This window comes from Microcaecilia unicolor, chromosome 3 (assembly GCF_901765095.1).
Source record: "Microcaecilia unicolor chromosome 3, aMicUni1.1, whole genome shotgun sequence".
In the NCBI taxonomy this organism is placed as follows: domain Eukaryota; kingdom Metazoa; phylum Chordata; class Amphibia; order Gymnophiona; family Siphonopidae; genus Microcaecilia; species Microcaecilia unicolor.
Genome location: NC_044033.1, coordinates 275,919,501 through 275,943,365, shown reverse-complemented (window position 1 = coordinate 275,943,365; position 23,865 = coordinate 275,919,501). Strand labels below are relative to the sequence as shown.

At 50.8% G+C, this 23,865-nt stretch overlaps 1 protein-coding gene across 6 annotated transcripts in view; it reads right to left on the bottom strand.

The window, feature by feature from the left end:
- The window catches only part of AGPAT4 (1-acylglycerol-3-phosphate O-acyltransferase 4), a 507,427-nt gene that overhangs the window by 303,215 nt on the left and 180,347 nt on the right, over positions 1-23,865 (bottom strand). For all 6 annotated transcript variants that reach the window (XM_030198100.1, XM_030198095.1, XM_030198098.1 and 3 more), the window contains one exon: positions 17,989-18,158. In XM_030198100.1, coding sequence (XP_030053960.1) covers positions 17,989-18,158 — 170 coding nt within the window. The remainder of the gene's footprint in view (positions 1-17,988; positions 18,159-23,865) is intronic.

The following is a 23,865-nucleotide window of genomic DNA, read 5'->3' as shown; positions in this document are numbered from 1 at the left end:
TCCGAGGACAAGCAGGCTCAATATTCTTACATGTGGGGTATCCCTAGCCCCCAGTCTCACTCAAAACAAAGAACACTGGTCAACTGGGCCTCGCAAAGGCGAGGACGTAACAGAGATTGACCTGAAAATAAATTCAACTAGGTGAGAGTGCAGCCTGGAACAAAACAGAAATGGGCCTAGGAGGGTGGAGTTGGATTCTAAACCCCGAACAGATTCTGCAGCACCTACTGCCCAAATCAACTGTTGCGTCGGGTATCCTGCTGAAGGCAGTAGTGAGATCTGAATGTGTGGACTGATGACCATGTTGCAGCCTTGCAAATCTCTTCAACAGAGGCTGACTCCAAGTGAGCCACAGACACAGCCATGGCTCTGACATTATGAGCCATGACATGGCCCTCTAGAGTCAGCCCAGCTTGGGCATAAGTGAAGGAAATGCAATCTGCTAGCCAATTAGAGATGGTGCGTTTTCCGATGGCGACTCTCCTCCTGTTGGGATCAAAAGAAACAAACTGGGCGGACTGTCTAAAGGGCTTTGTCCGCTCCACATAAAAGGCCAATGCTCTCTTACAGTCCAAGGTGTGCAACTTGTCCTAACCAGGGCGGGTATGTGGATGGGGAAAAAATGTTGGCAAGACAATTAACTGGCTCAGATGGAACTCTGACACCACCTTCAGCAAGATCTTAGAGTGAGTATGGAGGACTACTCTGTTATGGTGAAATTTAATATAAGGTGCATGGACTACCAAGGCTTGGAGCTCACTGACTCTACGAGCTGAAGTTAACAGCCACCAAGAAAATGACCTTTGTGAGCAGGCAGGTGAAAAGGGATCACGGAAGTCACGAGGAAAGGGGGTGCAGAGATCAGGGGAACCCCAGCAGGGCAGATTTCATAATCACCACTCTGGCATTCAGAAAGCCGGACTACCGGAGGCTGAAGGGCTAGCAGGGTTAAGGAAGAAGGGGAGGAACTACCATTCCCAGAATCCCTCTGTTCCCCACCTGGCTGTGCAGGAGCTAGGGGAGGAGATAGAAGATTGGGAAATGGTTTCTGAGGAAGGTAATGAGGGCCAGCTGGAGAGGTTGGGGGCGGAGGAAGCTGGGGAGGAGGATAAAATGGAGGTTGCTGAAGGACTAGAGGAGGAGCAGATGGAGATTGGGGCTTGGGCCCAAACGAGGAAAGGTATTGTGAGGGAGTGGCTGGCAGCTCCTTGGAGACAGTGGTGGAAGACCGGAGAAGAGAGGCTGAGGCCCTGGGGAAGGTCTCTGCTAAAGAGGGGACAGGTGCTGGCCTCAAGCAGTGGCATTCTTAGGGGGGCGGACACCCGGGGCGGTGCAGCGCCCCCCCCCCCCCCCGGCGCAGCGCTGACCCCCCCCCCCGGCGAAAGAGCCCCCCCCAGGTGCATGCCGCTGGGGGGGGGGGTGCCGCAGCGCACACCTGCTGCGAGTTTACTAACTTTGCTCGTTCGCTGCAGCTTCCTCTGCCCAGGAACAGGAAGTAACCTGTTCCGGGGCAGAGGGAGCTGCAGCGAACGAGAGAAGTTAGCGAACTCTCGCAGCAGGCGCGCACCGCGGCACCCCCAGCGGCGTGCACCCGGGGCGGACCGCCCCCACCGCCCCCCCCCCCCCTTGGTACGCCACTGGCCTCCAGAAAGAGACAGGAGCTGAGTACAATCCAAACCCCAGCATGACCAAGGTGGGAAAGGTGCTGTTTATCTGTGCTGTAAGATGAAGCAGGAAAAGCTGTATAAACTGTTTGATACTGGAAAGTGCTGGGGCTACAAAATACAGAGCTACTGGGTTGCCTTTCTGGATATGCTCTGCTCCAAAGAGAAGTAATTTTGGTTAAAAGGAGTGAAGTTATATGGACTGTTTAAAACCTGACTCAGACTGTGGCAGCAAGTGGCCTAGTGGTTAGGGTGGTGGACCTTGGTCCTGGGGAACTGAGTTTGATTCCCACTTCAGGCACAGGCAGCTCCTTGTGACTCTGGGCAAGTCACTTAACCCTCCATTGCCCCATGTAAGCCGCATTGAGCCTGCCATGAGTGGGAAAGCGCGGGGTACAAATGTAACAAAAAAAAAAAAACCTTAACAACCTGGGATTAAGGTGTTTCCCTTTGTGTTTATGCTGAATGGAAGCAAGAAAATAAAGGTTTTTTTTCTTATAAACATTTTGCCTTGATTGAGCCTCTGTGGAAACAATAGAGGGAGGAGGAAGTCCTGCGAGCTCTCAGGGGATCTGGCGCTGAGTCCCAGAACAGGCCAAGGTGGTGTGGAGCAAAGCAACAGTCGTGTGAGGAAGGAAGCTAAGCAGGGTCGAGCCTGGCTGGGCCCTGGAAGGGGGACCCAGCTACTCCTTCCAGGTCAAGTACTTCAGATGGCAGAAATTCAGTGGCTCAAAAGGAGCTTTCATCAGCTGGGTGAGAACGACATTGAGATCCCATGACACTGGTGGAGGTTTGACCAGGGGCTTTGACAAAAGCAAACCTCTCATAAAATCAACAACTAAGGGCTGCCTAGAGATAGGCTTACCCTCTACACGGCGATGATAAGCACTAATCGCACTAAGGTGAACTCTTACGGAATTGGTCTTGAGACCAGACTCTGACAAGTGTAGAAAGTTTTCAAGCAGGGTCTGTGTAGGGCTAGAAAGAGGATCTAGGACCTTGCTGTCACACCAGACGGCAAACCTCCTCCATTTGAAAGAGTAACACCTCTTTGTGGAATCTTTCCTGGAAGCAAGCAAGACACAGGAAACACCCTCTGAAAAACCCAAGTAGGTGAATTCTAAGCTCTCAACATCCAGGCCATGAGAGCCTGGAGGTTGGGATGAAGAAGCGACCCCTCGTTCTGGGTGATGAGGGTCGGAAAACACTCCAATCTCCACGGTTCTTCGGAGGACAACTCCAGAAAAAGAGGGAACCAGATCTGACGTGGCCAAAAAGGTGCAATCAGAATCATGGTTCCGTGGTCTTGCCTGAGTTTCAGCAGAGTCTTTCCTACTAGAGGTATGGGAGGATACGCATACAAAAGGCCTGTTCCCCAATGAAGGAGAAAGGCATCTGACGCTAGTCTGTCATGGGCCTGAAGTCTGGAACAGAATTGAGGGACTTTGTGATTTGTCTGAGTGGCAAAAAGATCCACTGAGGGGGTGCCCCGTGCTCAGAAGATCTTGCGGACAACGTCCATGTTGAGGGACCACTCGTGAGGTTGCATGATCCTGCTCAACCTGTCGGCCAGACTGTTGTTTACACCTGCCAGATATGTGGCCTGGAGAAACATACCATGATGGTGGGCCCAAAGCCACATCCTGACGGCTTCCTGACACAGAGGGCGAGATCTGTTGCCCCCCCCCCCCCCCCCCCCCCCCCGCTTGTTGGTGTAATACATAGCAACCTGATTGTCTCTCTGAATTAGGATGATCTGGTTGGACAGCCGATCTCTGAAAGACTTGAGAGCGTTCCACATTGCTCGCAATTCCAGGAGGTTGATCTGAAGACCCTTTTCCTGAAAGGACCAAACCCCTTTAGTGTGAAGTCCATCTACATGAGCTCCCCACCCCAGGAGGGATGCATCCATCGTCAGCACTTTATGTGGCTGAGAAATTTGGAATGGACATCGCAAGGTCAGATTGGATCGAATGGTCCATCACTGAAGGGAGCTGCAAAAATCGGTGGAGAGATGGATTACATCCTCTAGATTTCCTGTGGCCTGGCACCACTGGGAAGCTAGGGTCCATTGAGCTGATCTTAGATGTAGGCGTGCCAGGGGAGTCAACATGAACTGTGGAGGCCATGTGCCCTAAAAGTCTCAACATCTGTCGAGCTGTGATCTGTTGAGACGCTCGAGCCAAGGAAACTAGGGCCAGAAGATTGTCTGCTCTTGCCTGGGGAAGATAAGCTCGAGACATCCGTGTATCCAACAAAGCTCAAATGAACTCCAATTTCTGCACTAGAATAAGATGGGATTTGGGATAATTTATTACAAACCCCAGTATCTCCAGCAGTTGAATAGTCATCTGCATGGACTGTAGAGCTCCTGCCTCCGAAGTGTTCTTCACCAGCCAATCATCGAGATAAGGGAACACATGCACTCCCAGTCTGCATAGCGATGCTGCAACAACTGCCAAGCACTTTGTGAAGACCCTGGGCACAGATGCTAGTCCAAAGGGCAGTACACAGTACTGAAAGTGCTGAGTTCCCAACTGAAATCGAAGGTACTTCCTGTGAGCTGGAAGTACCCAGATGTGAGTATAAGCATCCTTTAAATCCAGAGAGCATAGCCAATCGTTTTCCTGAATCATGGGAAGAAGGGTGCCCAGGGAAACCATCCTGAACTTTTCTTGGACCAGAAATCTGTTCAGGGCCCTTAGGTCTAGGATGGGACGCATCCCCCCTGTTTTCTTTTGCACCAGGAAGTACCTGGAATAGAATCCCAGCCCTTCTTCCCCTGGTGGAACGGGTTCGACCGCATTGGCCTTTAGAAGGGCGGAGAGTTCCTCTGCAAGTACTTGCTTGTGCTGGGAGCTGAAGGATTGAGCTCCCAGTGGACAATTTGGAGGCTTGGATGCCAGATTGAGGGTGTATCCTAACCGGACTATTTGAAGAGCCCACCTGTCAGAGGTTAAGAGACGCCACCTTTGGTGAAAAAATATCAACCTCCCCCCGACAGGCAAGCCACCTGGTATGGACACTTTTACTGCGGCTATGCTGAACTGAGCCAGTCAAAAGCCCGTCCCTTGCTATTGCTGGGGAGCCCTAGGAGCCTTAGGCGCACGGCGTTGACGAGAATGCACATGCTGGGACTGAGCCTGAACCGGCTGCCGAGAAGCAGGAGTGTACCTACGCCTATTATAGGAATAGGGAGCACTCCTCCTCCCTCCAAAAAACCTCCTACAAAGGGGGCAGTAGCAGAAGACGTCCGGCGGGAGAGAGAATCCAATGCATCATGATGCTTTTTCATCTGATTAACTATATCCTCTACTTTTTCTGCAAAAAGAATATTCCCCCTGGCAGGGAACATACGCCATTCGCTACTGGGTCTTGTGATCCAGGTCAGAGACACGCAGCCATGAGAGTCTGTGCATCACTATACCTTGAGCAGCTACTCGGGATGCTACATGAAAAGTGTCATAAGACCCCCTGGCCAGGAATTTGCGACACGCCTTCTGCTGCCTGACCACCTGGTGAAAAGGTTCAGCAAGCTGTGAGGGAAGTGCTTCAACTAAACTGGACAGTTGCCTCACCGAGTTCCGTAAGTGAATGCTTGTGTAGAGCTGGTATGTTTGGATCTTGGCGGCAAGCATTGCGGCCTGATACGTTCTCCTCTGTCAGGCTTCTTCCCTGGAAGCACTGGGTTTGTGAGCCCTTGGACCACTACCATGGAACGGCAGTGGCAGGCAAGGTCACCTTCAAAGCAGAGACGAGGCAAGGCTGGACTGGAACCCCGGACCGGAGTTCTGCACTGGAATACACAGGACTGGAACACACCAGACAGGTGCGCACTGGACTGGAACCCACTGGACTGGTACACACTGGAGTGGAGCCCACTGGACTGGAACACACGGGACCAGAACCCGCTGGACAGGAACATACTGGACCTAGGCTTCACCTACGCTTAGCCACCGTTCCCCGAGGGTTGAGCCCTCAGGTTCGGGCAGCCGGCAGGGCTTACAGGAAAACCGGAACTGGAACTAGCAAGCAGGAACAACAGGAATCAGGATACAGAAGTGCCCCCAGGCACCTAGGTGAAAGCAAGGCAGACAGGCAGGGACTGTCCAGGTTCCGGCAATAGTCAGGTCTGGCCACAGGCAGAGAATATCCGGGTTCAGGCAGCAGTCGGGTCAGGCAGCAGGCAGCAATTATCGAGGTTCAGGCAGTAGTCGGGTCAGGCAGCAGGCAGGAAGACTATGGCTGGGTCCGTTGCTTTTTAATGTATTTATAAATGACCTAGAGATGGGAATAACTAGTGAGGTAATTAAATTCGCCGATGACACAAAATTATTCAGGGTCGTCAAGTCGCAGGAGGAATGTGAACGATTACAGGAGGACCTTGCGAGACTGGGAGAATGGGCGTGCAAGTGGCAGATGAAGTTCAATGTTGACAAGTGCAAAGTGATGCATGTGGGTAAGAGGAACCCGAATTATAGCTACGTCTTGCAAGGTTCCACGTTAGGAGTTACGGATCAAGAAAGGGATCTGGGTGTCGTCGTCGATGATACGCTGAAACCTTCTGCTCAGTGTGCTGCTGCGGCTAGGAAAGCGAATAGAATGTTGGGTGTTATTAGGAAGGGTATGGAGTCCAGGTGTGCGGATGTTATAATGCCGTTGTATCGCTCCATGGTGCGACCGCACCTGGAGTATTGTGTTCAGTACTGGTCTCCGTATCTCAAAAAAGATATAGTAGAATTGGAAAAGGTACAGCGAAGGGCGACGAAAATGATAGTGGGGATGGGACGACTTTCCTATGAAGAGAGGCTGAGAAGGCTAGGGCTTTTCAGCTTGGAGAAGAGACGGCTGAGGGGAGATATGATAGAAGTGTATAAAATAATGAGTGGAATGGATCGGGTGGATGTGAAGCGACTGTTCACGCTATCCAAAAATACTAGGACTAGAGGGCATGAGTTGAAGCTACAGTGTGGTAAATTTAAAACGAATCCGAGAAAATTTTTCTTCACCCAACGTGTAATTAGACTCTGGAATTCATTGCCGGAGAACGTGGTACGGGCGGTTAGCTTGACGGAGTTTAAAAAGGGGTTAGATAGATTCCTAAAGGACAAGTCCATAGACCGCTATTAAATGGACTTGGAAAAATTCCGCATTTTTAGGTATAACTTGTCTGGAATGTTTTTACGTTTGGGGAGCGTGCCAGGTGCCCTTGACCTGGATTGGCCACTGTCGGTGACAGGATGCTGGGCTAGATGGACCTTTGGTCTTTCCCAGTATGGCACTACTTATGTACTTATGTACTTATGGAGTACTGGCAGCGGACAGGACTAGGGCTGAAGCTCCAGAAACAAAGGAAAACACACACGGGAAAACCAGAAAGCTAAACACAAGAAAACTAGTAAAGCTGTACACAAGCTAACAAGCAAAGCTATGCCCAAGCTAACTAGTCACACGCTAGGAACTCACACAACACAACACACAGGAGAACTAGTAAAGCTGTACACAAGCCAACAAGAAAAGCTATGCCCAAGCTACTGGTAACAAGCTAGAATCTCACACTGAACTGGACAAGGTAGATACCAGGGACCTTAGATGATGCAAATGCTGCAGTCTCTAAGTGATTAATAAAGCCCTTCAACACCTGAGGAGCAAGACAAACTATGGCAGCCACTGGTTCTGGCCACCAGCGGGTGAGAGGAGCACAAACCAAGGAGCAGGCAGAGTGCACACAGAACATAGAAAGACTTAGAATACCTAGGTGCAGCACAGAGGAGCAAACAGAGCCAGGCTGGAGAGAGAGGTAAAGCTAACTCAGGCAGCACCCCCAGGTGCAGTAGAGTGGAGTAATTAGAGCCATGCTGGAAGCAGCCAGCACACAGAAGGAAAACTACTCCAGAAAGGATAGGCAGAAGCCAGCTTAAAAGCTGACCCCCCAAAATAAGGTAAGTCTGAGGGTGGTCACGGCCACAGACGTGACATCCTCCCAAAAGAATCCAAGGTCCTAGACTCTCTGCCTGCATAGTCTCTAGTACTCTTGGCTCTTCTGAGAGCAGAGTCCACCACCATGGAATCGTGAGGAAGTTGGGCCTTCACCATTACATTCTCTCCATGGACTCTGTACTGGGGCTCGGACATCTTGGGGACCACTGGATTAGAGAGAGGGCAAGACCAATTCCGCATCAGCACTTCCCTGAGTGTATTGTGCAGAGGGGGGGCTGTTGTAACCTCTGCTGGTAGAGAAGGATAATCCAGGACCTCGAGCATCTCAGCCCTCGGCTCATCCACAACCTCCATAGGGAATGGAATGTCCTTAGACATTTCCCTTACAAAGGAAGAGAAAGTAAGACTCTCAGGCGGAGACATCCTTACTTCAATTGGTGGAGTAGGATCAGTACCTGGGGTCTTCCTCTTCTCCCCATGAGCACTCCTCTTTGGTATCGGACAGAAGCTCCCTAACAGCAGCCCGAACCTGAGCCTGCCTTGACGTCGGGGATCGACGACCTCGTGAGGGATGTTGAGAAGTCGACCCCTGCCTGGACTCCGGTGAAGCTTCCTCCACCAAAGTCGAGGGGGAGTCGACCCGGGTGGCAACCGGTGATGGCCCAGATGCCGTCTCAGCAGTCGGTACGGGAGGCACAAGCACCCCCGACACCGAGGCAGACTGACGAAGCAAACCTTCCAGAAGCTCTGGAAGAAGGGCCCGGATGTGCTCGTCGAGAGCTGCCATCGGAAAAGGCTGTGGGGCCGGTGCAGGAGTCGGTGCCAGAATTTGAGGGGGCTCGAGAGCTGGTACCAGGCTGCCGGATGACCAACGCATCGGCACCTCCTGAATGGAGGGTGAGTGATCCTCCTGTTGCCAAAGTTTCTCGGGTGCTGACTGCCTCAGCTCCCCAGAGCTCTCAGTACCATGCCTGGAAGATCGATAACGATGCTTCTTCACCTTCGCTCGACGCCCGTCACTGAGACTCCTCGGTACCGATGAGGAATCCTCACGCTTCCTCGGGGTTGGGTCCGACGAAGGTTGGTCCCGTGGGGCCTGCATAACAGTAGGCCTCGAGACGGGTGGAGTCCCACTCGATGCCTTGCTGCTCCCAGCTCGAAGCAGTCTTTCGGCAGCCATTTCCTGGACTCTCAGTGTCTCTGCTTCCCTCGACGTCGACACCGCCGACCTCGGTATCAATGTCGAAGGACCGGACCGAACAGAAAAAAGTCTCTCGCACTAAGCCTCTCGAGCCACCTGGGTCCTTTTCTTCATTAACTTACACAGCTTACAGGCAGCTGGAAGATGATCGGGCCCAAAACACTGGAGGCACCACGCGTGGGGGGTCGGTACCCGAGATGGTCCGGTTGCAGCGAGTACAGCGTTTGAAGCTGCTGGGAGTCTTCAATGACATAGGCGGGAAAATAGCGTCCGCGAAATGAAAAGGCTCGATTGTGCCAATTAAAAAGGCACAAAAAAAAGGGAAAAAAAGACGCAGCTGAGCAACCTAAAGGTGGCCGCAACGAAAAAAGAAAGGAAACTTGAAAAAGTGAGGAAAAAACTAAAAAATAAGGGAAAAAACTCTTTTTTTAAAAAATTTTATTTGAGAAGGTAAATAAAAAGAAGAAAAAGGGCGCAATAAATGCGAAAAAAGCAGTTCTCCTAAGAAAAAAAAACAAGGGAGTAGTGGCAAGCACAACTCTCTCGAAGCGTGGATGAAAAAGAACTGATCACTGCATGCTCGCATTACAAGCGGGAAGCCGCCCACGCATGCGCAGTGGTTCGGCCCACGCGTCGGAACATTCGGAAAGGTTCTTTAGCTTTTGAAGGTTTCTTCCGTCTCCTGGGCCGTCGCGGATGACGACCCACATGTAAGAATATTGAGCCTGCTTGTCCTCGGAGAATCGCTGATCCTTCTTAGTTTTCATAGAATCTTGAAACTCCTTGATGTGACTGCTGAGATTGCTTAAAAGCAATAGATATGGGGTCCCATTGGATCAGGAAGGTTAATAAGATTTTGGTGCTGTGGTCGTGGTGCTTTTTTAGGTGCAGGTTGATATAAGTACATAAGTAATGCCACACTGGGAAAAGACCAAGGGTCCATCGAGCCCAGCATCCTGTCCACGACAGCGGCCAATCCAGGCCAAGGGCACCTGGCAAGCTTCCCAAACGCCTAAAAGGTGTAAATCCGAGAAGTTAGAGCAGTTGTTTGATACAAAATCCATAGAGTTCTCTCGAGCGTTAGTCCAACTTCTCGAGGCACAACAGAAAAGTATGCAGCATAATGGTCTCTTTGGTGTTGTATCTGTGATTTTGCATGCCAAAAGTTCAATTAAAGTTTATATTAAAGCAACCCTGCCTCCTTTCTTTTTGGTTCTGTTGATGTATATTATTTTATACCCTGGTGGGCATAGGCCGTGTATAACCGGGTTGTCTTTGAGATGCAGTCATGTTTCTGTTATGAATAATAATCCTAGTTCATTTTCAATCCAGTCTCTGATTATGGTTGACTTATTTACTACATACCTTGCATTGATATAGCCTATAGGGATTGGGACATATGTCTATGCATTCTCTCTTTTTTTGACCTTATATTCATTTTGATTGTCACTCAGATTCATCTGTTTGCTGTTCGTTAGCATATTGTCCTCTGGTTTGTTGTGATGTTTGTAATTTGGTCAATCTACAAGATTATACGAGCGCCGTCTAGCAATTACTGGGAATTTGTTCCATTCATTAAGTGCTGCAACTTGCAGTATGGTTATCCATAATAATATCAGCTAGTAGAGCAGACATATCCTTATATTAGCCATTTTTGAACTGTTTTAGGTTACAGGTGGTAGCTTACGTCTGGGTTTATCACTGACCTTAGTCTTTCATTTGTTGATCCTACGTTTACCTGTTAGCGAATGATACATACCTGTAGCAGGTGTTCTCCGAGGACAGCAGGCTGATTGTTCTCACGACTGGGTTGACGTCCACGGCAGCACCCACCAACCGGAACAAAACTTTGCGGGCGGTCCCGCACGCAGGGCATGCCCACCGCGCATGCGCAGCCGTCTTCCTGCCCGTGCGCGACTGTTCCCGCTCACTTGAATGACAAGCAAGAAATGAGTAAAAACGCAACTCCAAAGGGGAGGAGGGAGGGTAGGTGAGAACAATCAGCCTGCTGTCCTCGGAGAACACCTGCTACAGGTATGTATCATTCGCTTTCTCCGAGGACAAGCAGGCTGCTTGTTCTCACGACTGGGGTATCCCTAGCTCTCAGGCTCACTCAAAACAAGAACACAGGTCAATTGAACCTCGCAACGGCGAGGGCATAACAGAAATTGACCTACGAAGAACAACTTACTGAGAGTGCAGCCTGACCAGAATAAATTCGGGTCCTGGAGGGTGGAGTTGGATTTAAACCCCAAACAGATTCTGCAGCACCGACTGCCCGAACCGACTGTCGCGTCGGGTATCCTGCTGGAGGCAGTAATGAGATGTGAATGTGTGGACAGATGACCATGTCGCAGCTTTGCAAATCTCTTCAATAGTGGCTGACTTCAAGTGGGCCACTGACGCTGCCATGGCTCTGACACTATGAGCCGTGACATGACCCTCAAGAGTCAGCCCAGCCTGGGCGTAAGTGAAGGAAATGCAATCTGCTAGCCAATTGGATATGGTGCGTTTCCCGACAGCGACCCCTTTCCTATTGGGGTCGAAAGAAATAAACAATTGGGCGGACTGTCTGTGGGGCTGTGTCCGCTCCAGGTAGAAGGCCAAAGCTCGCTTGCAGTCCAATGTGTGCAGCTGACGTTCAGCAGGGCGGGTATGCAGTCTGGGAAAGAATGTTGGCAAGACAATTGACTGGTTAAGATGGAACTCCGACTACCACCTTCGGCAGGAACTTAGGGTGAGTGCGGAGCACTACTCTGTTATGATGAAATTTAGTATAAGGAGCATGAGCTACCAGGGCTTGAAGCTCACTGACTCTATGAGCTGAAGTAACTGCCACCAAGAAAATGACCTTCCAGGTCAAGTACTTCAGATGGCAGGAGTTCAGTGGCTCAAAAGGAGGTTCATCAGCTGGGTGAGGACGACGTTGAGATCCCATGACACTGCAGGAGGCTTGACAGGGGGCTTTGACAAAAGCAAGACTCTCATGAATCGAACGACTAGAGGCTCTCCAGAGATGGATTTACCCTCTACACGATGATGGTAAGCACTAATCGCACTAAGGTGATTCCTTACTGAGTTGGTCTTGAGGCCAGACTCGGATAAGTGTAGAAGGTATTCAAGCAGGTTCTGTGCAGGACAAGAACGAGGTTCTAGGGCCTTGCTCTCACACCAAACGACAAACCTCCTCCACTTGAAAAAGTAACTCTTTTTAGTGGAATCCTTTCTAGAGGCAAGCAAGACACGGGAGACACCCTCAGATAGACCCAACGAAGCAAAGTCTACGCCCTCAACATTCAGGCGTGAGAGCCAGAGACTGAAGGTTGGGGTGCAGAAGCGCTCCGTCGTTCTGCGAAATGAGAGTCGGAAAACACTCCAATCTCCACGGTTCTTCGGAGGACAACTCCAGAAGAAGAGGGAACCAGATCTGACGGGGCCAAAACGGCGCTATCAGAATCATGGTGCCGTGGTCTTGCTTGAGCTTCAGTAAGGTCTTCCCCACCAAAGGTATGGGAGGATAAGCATACAGGAGGCCGGTCCCCCAATGGAGGAGAAAGGCATCCGACGCTAGTCTGCCGTGTGCCTGTAGTCTGGAACAGAACAGAGGCAGCTTGTGGTTGGTCTGAGAGGCGAAAAGGTCCACCGAGGGAGTGCCCCACTCTCGGAAGATCTTGCGTACCACTCTGGAATGGAGCGACCACTTGTGCGGTTGCATGACTCTGCTCAGTCTGTCGGCCAGACTGTTTACACCTTGCCAGGTATGTGGCTTGAAGAAGCATGCCGAACTGGCAGGCCCAACGCCACATCCCGACGGCTTCCTGACACAGGGGGCGAGATCCGGTGCCCCCCTGCTTGTTGATGTAATACATTGCAACCTGATGGCTGTCCTATCAAATTATCCAAATTCGGACAGACAGATCTCTGAAGGCCTTCAGTGCGTTCCAGACCGCTCGGAGCTCCAGGAGGTTGATCTGAAGATCTTTTTCCTGGAGGGACCACAGTCCCTGGGTGTGAAGCCCATCGACATGAGCTCCCCACCCCAGGCGAGATGCATCCGTCGTCAGCACTTTCGAGGGCTGCGAAATTTAGAATGGGCGTCCCAGGGTCAAATTGGTCCGAAGTGTCCACCAGCGCAGCGAATTGCGGCAACTGAGGGACAGGCGGATGACATCTTCTAGATTCCCGGTGGCCTGGCACCACTGGGAAGCTAGGGTCCATTGAGCAGATCTCATGTGAAGACGAGCCATGGGAGTCACATGAACTGTGGAGGCCATATGACCCAGGAGGCTCAACATCTGTCGAGCTGTGACTGCTGAGACGCTCTGGTCTGGGAAGCGAGGGACAGGAGGTTGTGGGCCCTCGCTTCGGGGAGAAAGGCCTGAGCTGTCTTTGAATTCAGCAAAGCTCCTATGAATTCCAGAGATTGGACTGGCTGGAGATGGGACTTTGGGTAATTTATCACAAACCCCAGCAGCTCCAGGAGGTAAATAGTGCACTGCATGGACCGGAGAACTCCTGCCTCCGAGGTGTTCTTGACCAGCCAATCGTCGAGATATGGGAACACATGCACTCCCAGCTTGCGCAGATACGCCGTGACCACCACGAGGCACTTCGTGAACACTCGTGGGGCAGAGGGCAGCCCAAAGGGCAGCACACAATACTGAAAGTGCCGTGTCTCCAGGCGGAATCTGAGATATTGTCTATGAGCTGGCAGTATCGGGATGTGAGTGTATGCGTCCTTTAAATCCAGGGAACATAGCCAATCGTTTTTCTGAATCATTGGTAGAAGGGTGCCCAAGGAAAGCATCCTGAACTTCTCTTTGACCAGGTATTTGTTCAGGCCTCTCAGGTCTAGGATGGGGCGCATCCTCCCTGTTTTCTTTTCCACAAGGAAGTACCTGGAATAGAATCCCTGCCCTTCCTGCCCGGGTGGCACGGGCTCGACCGCATTGGCGCTGAGAAGGGCGGAGAGTTCCTCTGCAAGTACCTGCTTGTGGTGGGAGCTGAAGGATTGGGCTCCCGGAGGACAATTTGGTGGAGGGGAAGCCAAATTCAGGGCGTATCCGCACCGCACTATTTGGAGAACCCACTGGTCGGAGGTTATTAGAGGCCACCTTTGGTGAAAAAGTTTTAACCTCCCCCGGACTGGCAGATCGTCCGGTACGGACACTTTGATGGCGGCTATGTTCCCATGGATCCAGTCAAAAACCCGTCCCCGGTTTTTGCTGTGGAGGTGCCGGGGGCTGCTTAGGCGCACGCTGTTGAGGGGAACGAGCGCGCTGGGACTGTCCCTGTGCCTGATGAGGCCTTCGGGCCGGCTGGGTGTACCTACGCTTGTTGTAGGCATAGGGCGCAGCCTGCCTGGCCCAGGAAAAATGTCCACCTGCTGAAGTGGATGCTGAAGGCGCCCGGTGGGAGAGCTTGTCGAGTGCGGTTTCCCGCTGGTGTAGTTGGTCCACCAACTGCTCGACCTTCTCACCAAAATATTATCCCCCCGGCAAGGGACGTCGGCCAGCCGCTGCTGGTTGCGGTTGTCCAGGTCAGAGGCACGCAGCCATGAGAGCCTGCGCATCACTATACCTTGGGCCGCAGCTCGAGATGCCACATCACAGGTGTCATATATACCCCTGGACAGGAACTTTCTGCACGCCTTCAGCTGCCTGACCACCTCCTGAAAAGACCTGGACTGCTCCGGGGGGAGCTTGTCAACCAGGTCCGCCAGTTGCTTCACATTATTCCGCATGTGTATGCTCGTGTAGAGCTGGTAGGATTGAATGCGGGTCACGAGCATTGAAGATTGGTAGGCCTTCCTCCCAAACGAGTCCAGAGTGCGAGACTCCCGCCCCGGGGGCGCCGAGGCAGGTATCCCTCGAACTCCGTGCCCTCTTGAGAGCAGAGTCCACGACCGCCGAGTCATGAGGCAATTGAGGCCGCATTAACTCTGGGTCAGAGTGGATCCTGTATTGGGACTCCGCTTTCTTGGGGATGGTGGGGTTAGATAAAGGTCTCAACCAGTTCCGAAGCAGTGTCTCCTTGAGGACAATGTGCAACGGTACCGTGGAGGACTCTCTAGGTGGTGATGGATAGTCGAGGACCTCGAGCATCTTGGCCCTCGGCTCATCCACAGAGACCACGGGGAAGGGAATGCAGATAGACATATCCCTGACGAAGGAGGCAAAGGAGAGGCTCTCAGGTGGCGAGAGCTTCCTCTCCGGTGAAGGAGTGGGGTCGGAAGGAAGGCCCACAGACTCCGTCTGAGGAGAAATATTCTGGGGTCCTCCTCCTCCCCCCACGAGGCCTCTTTCTCGGTGTCGGACAAGAGCTCCTGTAGCTCAGACCTCAACCGGGCCCGGCTCGACTTCGAGGCACCGAGTCCTCGGTGGCGTCGTCGAGCGGTGGACTCCTGCGCCGGCGGGGATGAAGCTCCCTCCATCGACGTCGACTCCACCTGTGTGGCGGTCGAGACCGGAACCGCAAGCGGCGCCGGCGTAGAAGGCCTCGGCACCGGGCTAGAGCACGCCGGCGCCGGGGGCACAGTCTGGCGCATCAGCCCTTCCAGAATCCCCGGAAGGATGGCTCGGAGGCACTCGTCAAGGCCCGCTGTCGGGAAAGGCGAGGGGGCCGGTAGAGGTGCCGGAATCTGCTCGGGTCCAGGTGACGGCACCGAAGTGCTGGTGCCCTGACGTAGCGATACCTCTACCACCGAGGGGGAACGCTCCTCCCGGCGCTGCCGCTTCCTCGGCGTTGAGTCATCTCTGGCGCCTGTAGCCACATGCGCCGTGGGCGACCGATGACGGTGCTTTTTAGCCTTCTTCCGGTGCCCGTCATCAGCGCTCGGCAGTACCGAAGAGGAGGAGGTAGATCCCCCTCGGCCTCAAGGGATCGGGTCCGACAGGGTTCGGTCCCGAGGGCCCTGGGTAGAGGGAGTGACCGGGGCCGATTGCCCACGCGGCCGCTCACCCCTGCCTTCTCCGGAGGACCGGCGGGCCAACGGGACCTGTGCGCCTGGGGTCGATGCCGATTTTGTGAACATCGGTACCGGTACCGAAGATCCGGCCGTCGACACCAATGCCGTCGAAGTCGACGTCGAGGGGCCGGTGCAAGTTCCGAAAAGACGGTCCCGAAGAACTTGACTCGCCACCTGTGTCCGTTTACGTAAACCGAGACACAAGGTGCATGTCTTAGTATCGTGCTCCGGCCCGAGGCACTGGAGGCACCAAGCGTGAGTGTCGGTCTGCGAGATATGCCGGCCGCACCGACCACACTTCTTAAATCCACTCGGGACCTTCGAGGACATCGACGGAAAAATCGCGTCAGCGAAATCAAAGTCGTCGATGGTGGCGGTAAAAATCACACCTCGAAAAATAAATCGACCGCGCGGCCGCAAGGCCACAATGAGGCGCCCCCGCTAAAAGTACGATGGGAAACAAAGTTTTTCTTTTTTTTTTTTTTAACAGAACAAAAGAAAACAATCAAAGAAACAATCGAAGAAAAAAACTCGCGTCAAGGGCGCGATCCGGTTTCCGGGGCTGACGGAGAGAGAGACGAACACGGCTCTCTCCAGCGCGGAAAAGAAAAGACTGAGCGGGAACGGTCGCGCACGGGCGAGAAGACGGCCGCGCATGCGCGGTGGGCGTGCCCTGCGTGCGGGATCGCCCGCAAAGTTTTGTTCCGGTTGGTGGGGGCTGCCGTGGAGGTCAACCCAGTCGTGAGAACAATCAGCCTGCTTGTCCTCGGAGAATGTATTTTTATAGCAGTTTGCCCCTAGAGATGAGCTAGGCCTGAGGCAGTATATGACCGTCTTTGTTCTTCTAGAGTGGAGATAAAAAGCGCTGCAGTGTAATGTCAGTGTCTGATAGATGTGAGGTGAGCTCTTTCCTGCACACACCTAGGGTTTTTTTTTTTGTTGTTGTTATTCTACTGGGGGGGGGTTTATTACCTGAGGTGATGTTCCCTTGCTGGGTTCGTCAGTATATTGAGTAGTCTCTGCTAGTACTGATGTGGTATCTAAGGAAGATGGCCAACTCCAAGCAACTGTGGTGATGATTAGGTTCATGTCCTGCTGCTCAGAGTTGCTCTCCCACTCTAGGTTTCCAGGAAGGATCTGGTCTGCAAGGGGGTTAGTGCTTCTATTCATCAGTTGTGGAGGACATCAGGTTAGGAGTGCTGGTTCCTGGACTTCCTCTTCTCCGTTCTCAGCAGCCAATGTCCTCTGCTGTTCCAGGCTGTTCCCAGCATCCAGTATGGATCCCTCGTCACAAGTGAAGACTGCCTCCCTTACTCTGTGCCATTCCTCACTGTGCCGCTCCAGGACCGGTTTGCAGAATAACCTAGGTTGCTCCTGAGGAGTGATACAGGGTGGTTTGGATTTTACCTGGCCACATGTGAGCTCTACCCTGTTTGGGCTCAGCTCCTGCTTCTATGCCTGTGTTTTCAGGTGTGTGCCAGTACCGTGGAGCCTCAGGATGCTGCTCGGTCGGGTTGTTCTCCCCAAGCGCCACACCGGCCCCACCACTTGGTCCCATACGACTGACCCTCAATGCAGGGTGGCGCAGTGCCCACTGGGCTGCCAATCTGCCTCACCACGTGCTAGCGGTGTCGGAAGGGAGCTATCTCTTTCTCCGGGTGCTGTCTTGGTGCCTGTTTCCCGGAGTCTGCACATGTCCCTCGACTGGGTCACAAGGATCCACCCCTCTCTCCGATGACTGCCCCGGTTCTCGCCTCCTGATCCCTCACTGCTGTCCTCTGACATGGGGACGCACGGCTATGCTCCTGATGGGCTGCCAAAAGCGGCTCTCTCTGTGCTAGAAGAGCGGTCTGCACCTCTCCTCCCGAAGTTGGCGGGTCTGTCTCAGGTCCTGATGCAGTTCCCGATCAAGCTGAACGGCAGTTCATTGGCCCAGTAATCAGCATGGACCTGAGAAGCGAGATGGCCGAATGGAGCAGGCCTCTCAAGCGACCATCATCTTGCAAGGTGTATAGCTATGAGACACTGTACCAAAACATACTCCATAGAGATATATTAAAAAAAGAAAAAAACCTGCTGTTAGTTGTAGTTTATGTACTTTTCACAAGCTCTTGTTGAACTTTAAATCTACACTTTCCTATTTATACTATATAAAGGATAAATTTAAAATATGCTTCATAGAAAATTTTATTATTTTAAATACTGTCCAGACTTACCCCTAGAACCCCAAATCTTTCACAGAAATTCCAGCCACAGAGAAAATCAATTTCAAAGTTGTGGTTAAGGACCACAATGGCATTTTCTTTCCCATATTTGACATAACTTTCTGGGTCAGTATAAAGAGTACAGTCAGTGCCTGACCACCATTCCAACAACATCACCAGCTCTGAAACAATAAAACAGGAAAAAGCAGGTCAATTATTTACAAAATGAAATTACAATTAACAGCTACAACAAATTACATTTAACAGCATAGAATGTCCAAAAGAATACATAAAATGCACATCTCACATATCTATCTATATTTATAGTATACACACACTTATACATGTATGAGTTCACATACCCCTGGTTTCTATATATGGCACCCAAATTTGGGTGCTGAAATTTTGGTGTGGAGTGAAAATGCACGTGCAAATTGTTTAATGAGCCACTGAGGTACAAAGTATGGAGATGGAAAAATATCTATAAAGAACTGAGAAATATAAAAAAAACGCTACAAAGACAGACTACTGTTAAAACCTACAATAATGGTACTAAAATACTGAAATGATCATGCACCCAATTTTGTGCCTGCTACTTAAAACAGATGTGCTAAAAAATTAGTTGTTCAATTAAAATCCTGGCCCTAAAACACAAGGGATCCTTTTACTAAACTGCACATGCTTACCGCAGCTTAAAAGGGCTTACTGCAGAACGTGCTGAGGTGTCCCACGGTAATTTTGCAATGTTTGTGCACAAACTATGCGCTAAATTTTTTTTTCTGCACAGGGGGCATGTCTGCGGGGCAGAGAGTGGGTGTTTCTGTGTTAATCAGTTAGCGCAGCTACATTATCACACACTGGTTAGCACAGAATTAGCATGTGAGCCCCTACCACCTACAAAATAGGTGTCAGTAAGTGCTCATGTGCTAAGTTTTGTTAACGGCCGCATACTAAGGGTAACATGAGCACATGGCTATTAATTTGGAAAATGGAAGAAATCTGCCATTTTCTGGCTATGCTAAAAACAGCCTTAGCCTGCAGGAAAGACCTGCATAAGGGCGTCTTAAGACCACTTCTCCCCATAGCTTAGTAAAACGAGCCCTAAAAACGCTGTGGTATACTTAAAAATGTGTGGCTAAAAAGAGTACTGACCTTTAAATTACTCTCCGTATGAACGTTGTCCCAAATAGGAAAATGAGACTGATGACACCACACATGCTCTTCTAAAATGAAAGTGGTGCTAAAATGCAGGAGGACTTTAAAACTTTGTGATTGCAAATGAAGCTCTGGGGAGACGTAATGATGAAAGGAAATGTGAAACTAAAAAAAACATTATAACCCATATTGGTAAGCCATACTAACTTGTACGTGTTATCAAGGAGAGCAAAGTGCAAAAAGAGGTCTCGTTATTGTCCTTCTAGTAAAATATAAAATACTGAGGCGTAAAAATGTTGCAGGTACCGAGAAATAAATAATTACAAAAAACTTCAAAAACTGTGCTAAAAGAACCTTATAAATGGGAAAAATTACTTTAAAAAGATTTAGAACTTTTTTTTAAATGGGGGGGGGGGGGGGGGGGGGGGGGGGAGGAGAAAGAAGAGAAGAGAAGGGAAAGGGAAGGGGAAACGGGGAAACAGAGAAACAAGAGGCAAGAAAAAAAAGTACCTGAGAAAATATGGGGGAGGGAAAGTGGGAAGGCGGATGGGGAAATAAGCAAGAAATGTAAATGTGTTTATTATTTATTACATTTGTACCCCGTGCTTTCCCACACATGGCAGGCTCAATGTGGCTTACATAGCAACAATAAATATACAATTTATAATAAACGTAATAATGATGGGGTTAACGGATAAGTAAATAGAACATAGGAGGAATTAGGTGTAGGATTAATTTGAACATAGGAGGAATTAGGTGTAGAAGGAATTAGGTGTAGAAGGAAATGGGCGTTAGGAGGTAGGTGTAGGAAGATGAAGAGGAATAGATGGAGAGGAAAAGATAAGGGATAGCAATAAGGATTATGGAAAACAAGGTCAATAAAAACACTCGTTGGTAAGAATCATGTGGGCGCGCTTTAGTTAGTTGAATTGTAAAGAGGAAAGAGAAAGTGGCAGAGAGGAGAGGAAAAGTAGAGGGGAGAGAGTAGAAGGGAAAGGGGGAAGGGAAAAGAAGGGAGGAAGGAAAGGAAATCAAAGGTGGGGGAGGGGAAGGCAACAGAGTTACTTATGTGCTATAACAGAGACTTCTAGATATAGGCCCAAACAGTTCACAAATGCAGATGGTAAAAAAAGGAGGAACCATAGGCAAGGTCACTCCACAGTCTGCAGAAAAGTAGCTTGGCACGGCAGAGCTAAAATTTTGGACACTCTGTGTGCCGAAGAACTGGCAACCAAGAACACCGTTTGTGAGTAAGCCCCTAAGCGAAGCCTTCTGCAAAGGATCAAAAGGAGTCCAAAGCCCTAAGTTAGGCTCAGAGAACAAGAACGAGGTTTCAAAGCGAACAAGGTCGGAGCAGCGGAGGAGCAAAGCACTCTGTAATAAATGCACCACATCCAGGTGCAAAGCCAGAGAAGAGCCCGACACTGTCTCCCAGAAGCAGGATACCGCCAAATACCCCCGAAGCAAATTAGAGGCCAGGCCCTTCTGCAACCTGTCCTGCAGAAAGAAATCAAATCGCTGAGGAACAGACATCCGCAATGGAAACCAAGCGTGGGCCGCAACCATGCCTCAAAAAATCCTCTACACCCGAGAATACGCGGTCGAAGTGGACCGCATACAAGCTCACAATAGTGCAGAAATCACTCTGTCCGAAGAACTCTGTTCCTTAGAGCCGACCTCTCAAAAAACCCAGGCTGTAAGACCAAAGCAAGAGGGATCCTCCACTCTGTAAAGAAGAGCCCAGAGAGGAGCGGAATTTGAAACAGAGGCACCACCTGGAGCCACACCAGATGAGAACAGCAAGGACACGATGGCCAATCCAGAGCTAACAGAATGACTCGACCCCAGTGATGAGTGATCCGAAAACAGCTCGGCCGCAGAGAGACCAGAGAGGAAACACTATCAAAGAATGTCCTCCGGCTAAAGAAGCAGCTGAACAACCAGCCCTGCCAAATTGCCCTCTCTCCAATGACAAAAGAAAGAAGGCACCTTGGTGTCCAGCTGGGACACCATCAGTTCTACCTCCAGAGCTCTCTACCTGAGGCCAAACTGAAGAAACACTGGTGCGGAATAACCATTCCGCTGAGACCAGAAGACAGCTGTAGATGTCACATGTAAGCGCAGCCCATGGCACTACCTTCAAAGTAGCTGCCACAGAATCCAAGACATGAACACACGGCCAGGCCTGAAGACGTGACGTCCCGAGCAGACTGCACACCTGAGTTTGAAGCTAGATCCTCCAAGTCCTCAGTCAAAAAAACCATACCAGAGCTGTCTGGGACAGGAGATGGCTCATTTGAAGGATTTCAACAGTGAGAAGACTCAGGAAGATTAACTCTCGGTACTCGTCTAGAGCGGGGTGCACTCTGATGTCGTTCTTGTGGAGAATGCCACAACACTACCAAAGCTATGTAAAGATGCATGGAGCCGTAGCCATGCCAAAAGGCAAAGCCTGGAACTGAACATGAGGGTCCAGAACGGCCAACCAGAGAAACCCCAGATGATGGAGCCAAAGAGGAACGAGCAGAAATGCTTCCTAGCGGAGAAGTGCAGGGAAGAATACTAAATTGAAGTAGCTGTGCAATAGAGCTAGCTGTCCAATACAAAGGAAAAATGCAAACGTGCAATAAAAGCCTTAGAGACACTGCAACATACAGCTAGCTAGAGGTGCCACAGATACAGTGGAAACTGGAGCTGGTATGCAACGGTTTGACCAGTGTCAGAGTGCAATACTAGAAGAGCAGAGCTGCTGTGGGAAACCACCACAACTAACCTGTGGCACTGTAGCATAGTGTAAGCTGTTCCAGCTATGCAAAGAACTGCTTGTCAAGACAAGCAATACGGAAGTAGGGGCGGGATGGTCGTACTGCGCGTGCGTGGCCATCTTCCCGCCCGTGCGCATCCGTTCCCGCCTCAGTTAAATGAAAAGCACATAAAGAATAAAACAACAACTCTGAAGGGAAGGTGGGCGGGTTGGTGAGAACAATCAGCCTGCTGTCCTCGGAGAATACCTGCTACAGGTAAGTATCTTCGCTTTCTCCGAGGACAAGCAGGCTGCTTGTTCTCACATGTGGGGTATCCCTAGCCCCCAGGCTCACTCAAAACAAGAAAGAAGGTCAATTGGGCCTTGCAATGGCGAGGACATAACAAAGATTGACCTACGAAGAAACAACTAACTGAAAGTGCAGCCTGGAACAGAATAAAAATGGGCCTAGGGGGGGTGGAGTTGGATTCTAGACCCCGAACAGATTCTGCAGCACCGACTGCCCAAACCGACTGTCACGTTGGGAATCCTGCTGAAGGCAGCAATGAGAGGTGAATGTGTGGACTGATGACCACGTCACAGCCTTGCAAATCTCTTCAATAGTGGCTGACTTCAAGTGGGCCACTTACGCTGCCATGGCTCGAACATTATGAGCCATGACATGACCCTCAAGAGTCAGCCCAGCCTGGGCATAAGTGAAGGAATGCAATCCGCTAGCCAACTGGCACCATGACACTGGTGGAGGTCTCAAAAAACAACAAGGTCTGACAGGGGGCTTTGATAAAAGCAAACCTCTCATAAAGCGAACAACTAAAGGCTGTCCAGAGATAGACTTACCGTCTACACGATAATGGAAAGCACTAATCGCACTAAGATGAACTCTTATGGAGTTGGTCTTGAGACCAGACTCTGACAAGTGTAGAAGGTATTCAAGCAGGGTCTGTGTAGGACAAGAAAGAGGATCTAGGGCCTTGCTGTCACACCAGACGGCAAACCTCCTCCATTTAAAAGAATAACACCTCTTCGTGGAATCTTTACTGGAAGCAAGCAAGACTCGGGAGACACCCTCTGAAAGACCTAAGGAGGCGAAGTCTACACTCTCAACATCCAGGCCGTGAGAGCCAGAGACTGGAGGCTGGGATGCAGAAGCACCCCTTCATTCTGAGTGATGAGGTTTTGGAAATCACTCCAATCTCCACGATTCTTCGGAGGACAACTCCAGAAGAAGAGGGAACCAAATCTGACACAGCCAAAAGGGCACAATCAGAATCATGGTTCCGCGGTCTTGTGCAGTTTCAGCAAAGTCTTCCCCACCAGAGGTATGGGAGGATATGCGTACAGAAGGCCCCTCCCCAATGAAGGAGAACGGCATCAGACGCTAGCCTGTTGTGGGCCTGAAGTCTGGAACAGAACTGAGGGACTTTGTAAGTGATCTGAGTGGCAAAAAGATCCACCGAGGGGTGGTGCCCCACTTCCGGAAGATCTTGCGTACCACACCTGAGTTCAGAGACCATTCGTCAGGTTGCATTATTCTGCTAAATCTGTCGGCCAGACTGTTTATGCCTGCCAGATACGTGGCCTGGAGAAACATGCCGTGACAGCGAGCGAGCCCAAAGCACATCTGGACGGCTTCCTGACACAGGGGGCGAGATCCGGTGCCCCCCTGCTCGTTGATGTAGTATATGGCAACCTGGTTGTCTGTCTGAATTTGAATAATTTGATTGGACAGCCGATCTCTGAAAGCCTTTAGAGCGTTCCAGATCACTCGCAACTCCAGGAGATAGATCTGAAGATCTGATTTCTGGAGGGGCCAAGCTCCCTGAGTGTGGAGGCCATCTACATGAGCCCCCCCCCACCCCAGGAGAAATGCATCCGTGATCAGCACTTTGTGAGACTGAGGAATTTGGAAGGGACGTCCCAAGGCCAAATTGGATCGAATTGTCATGACTGAAGGGAATTGTGAAATTCGG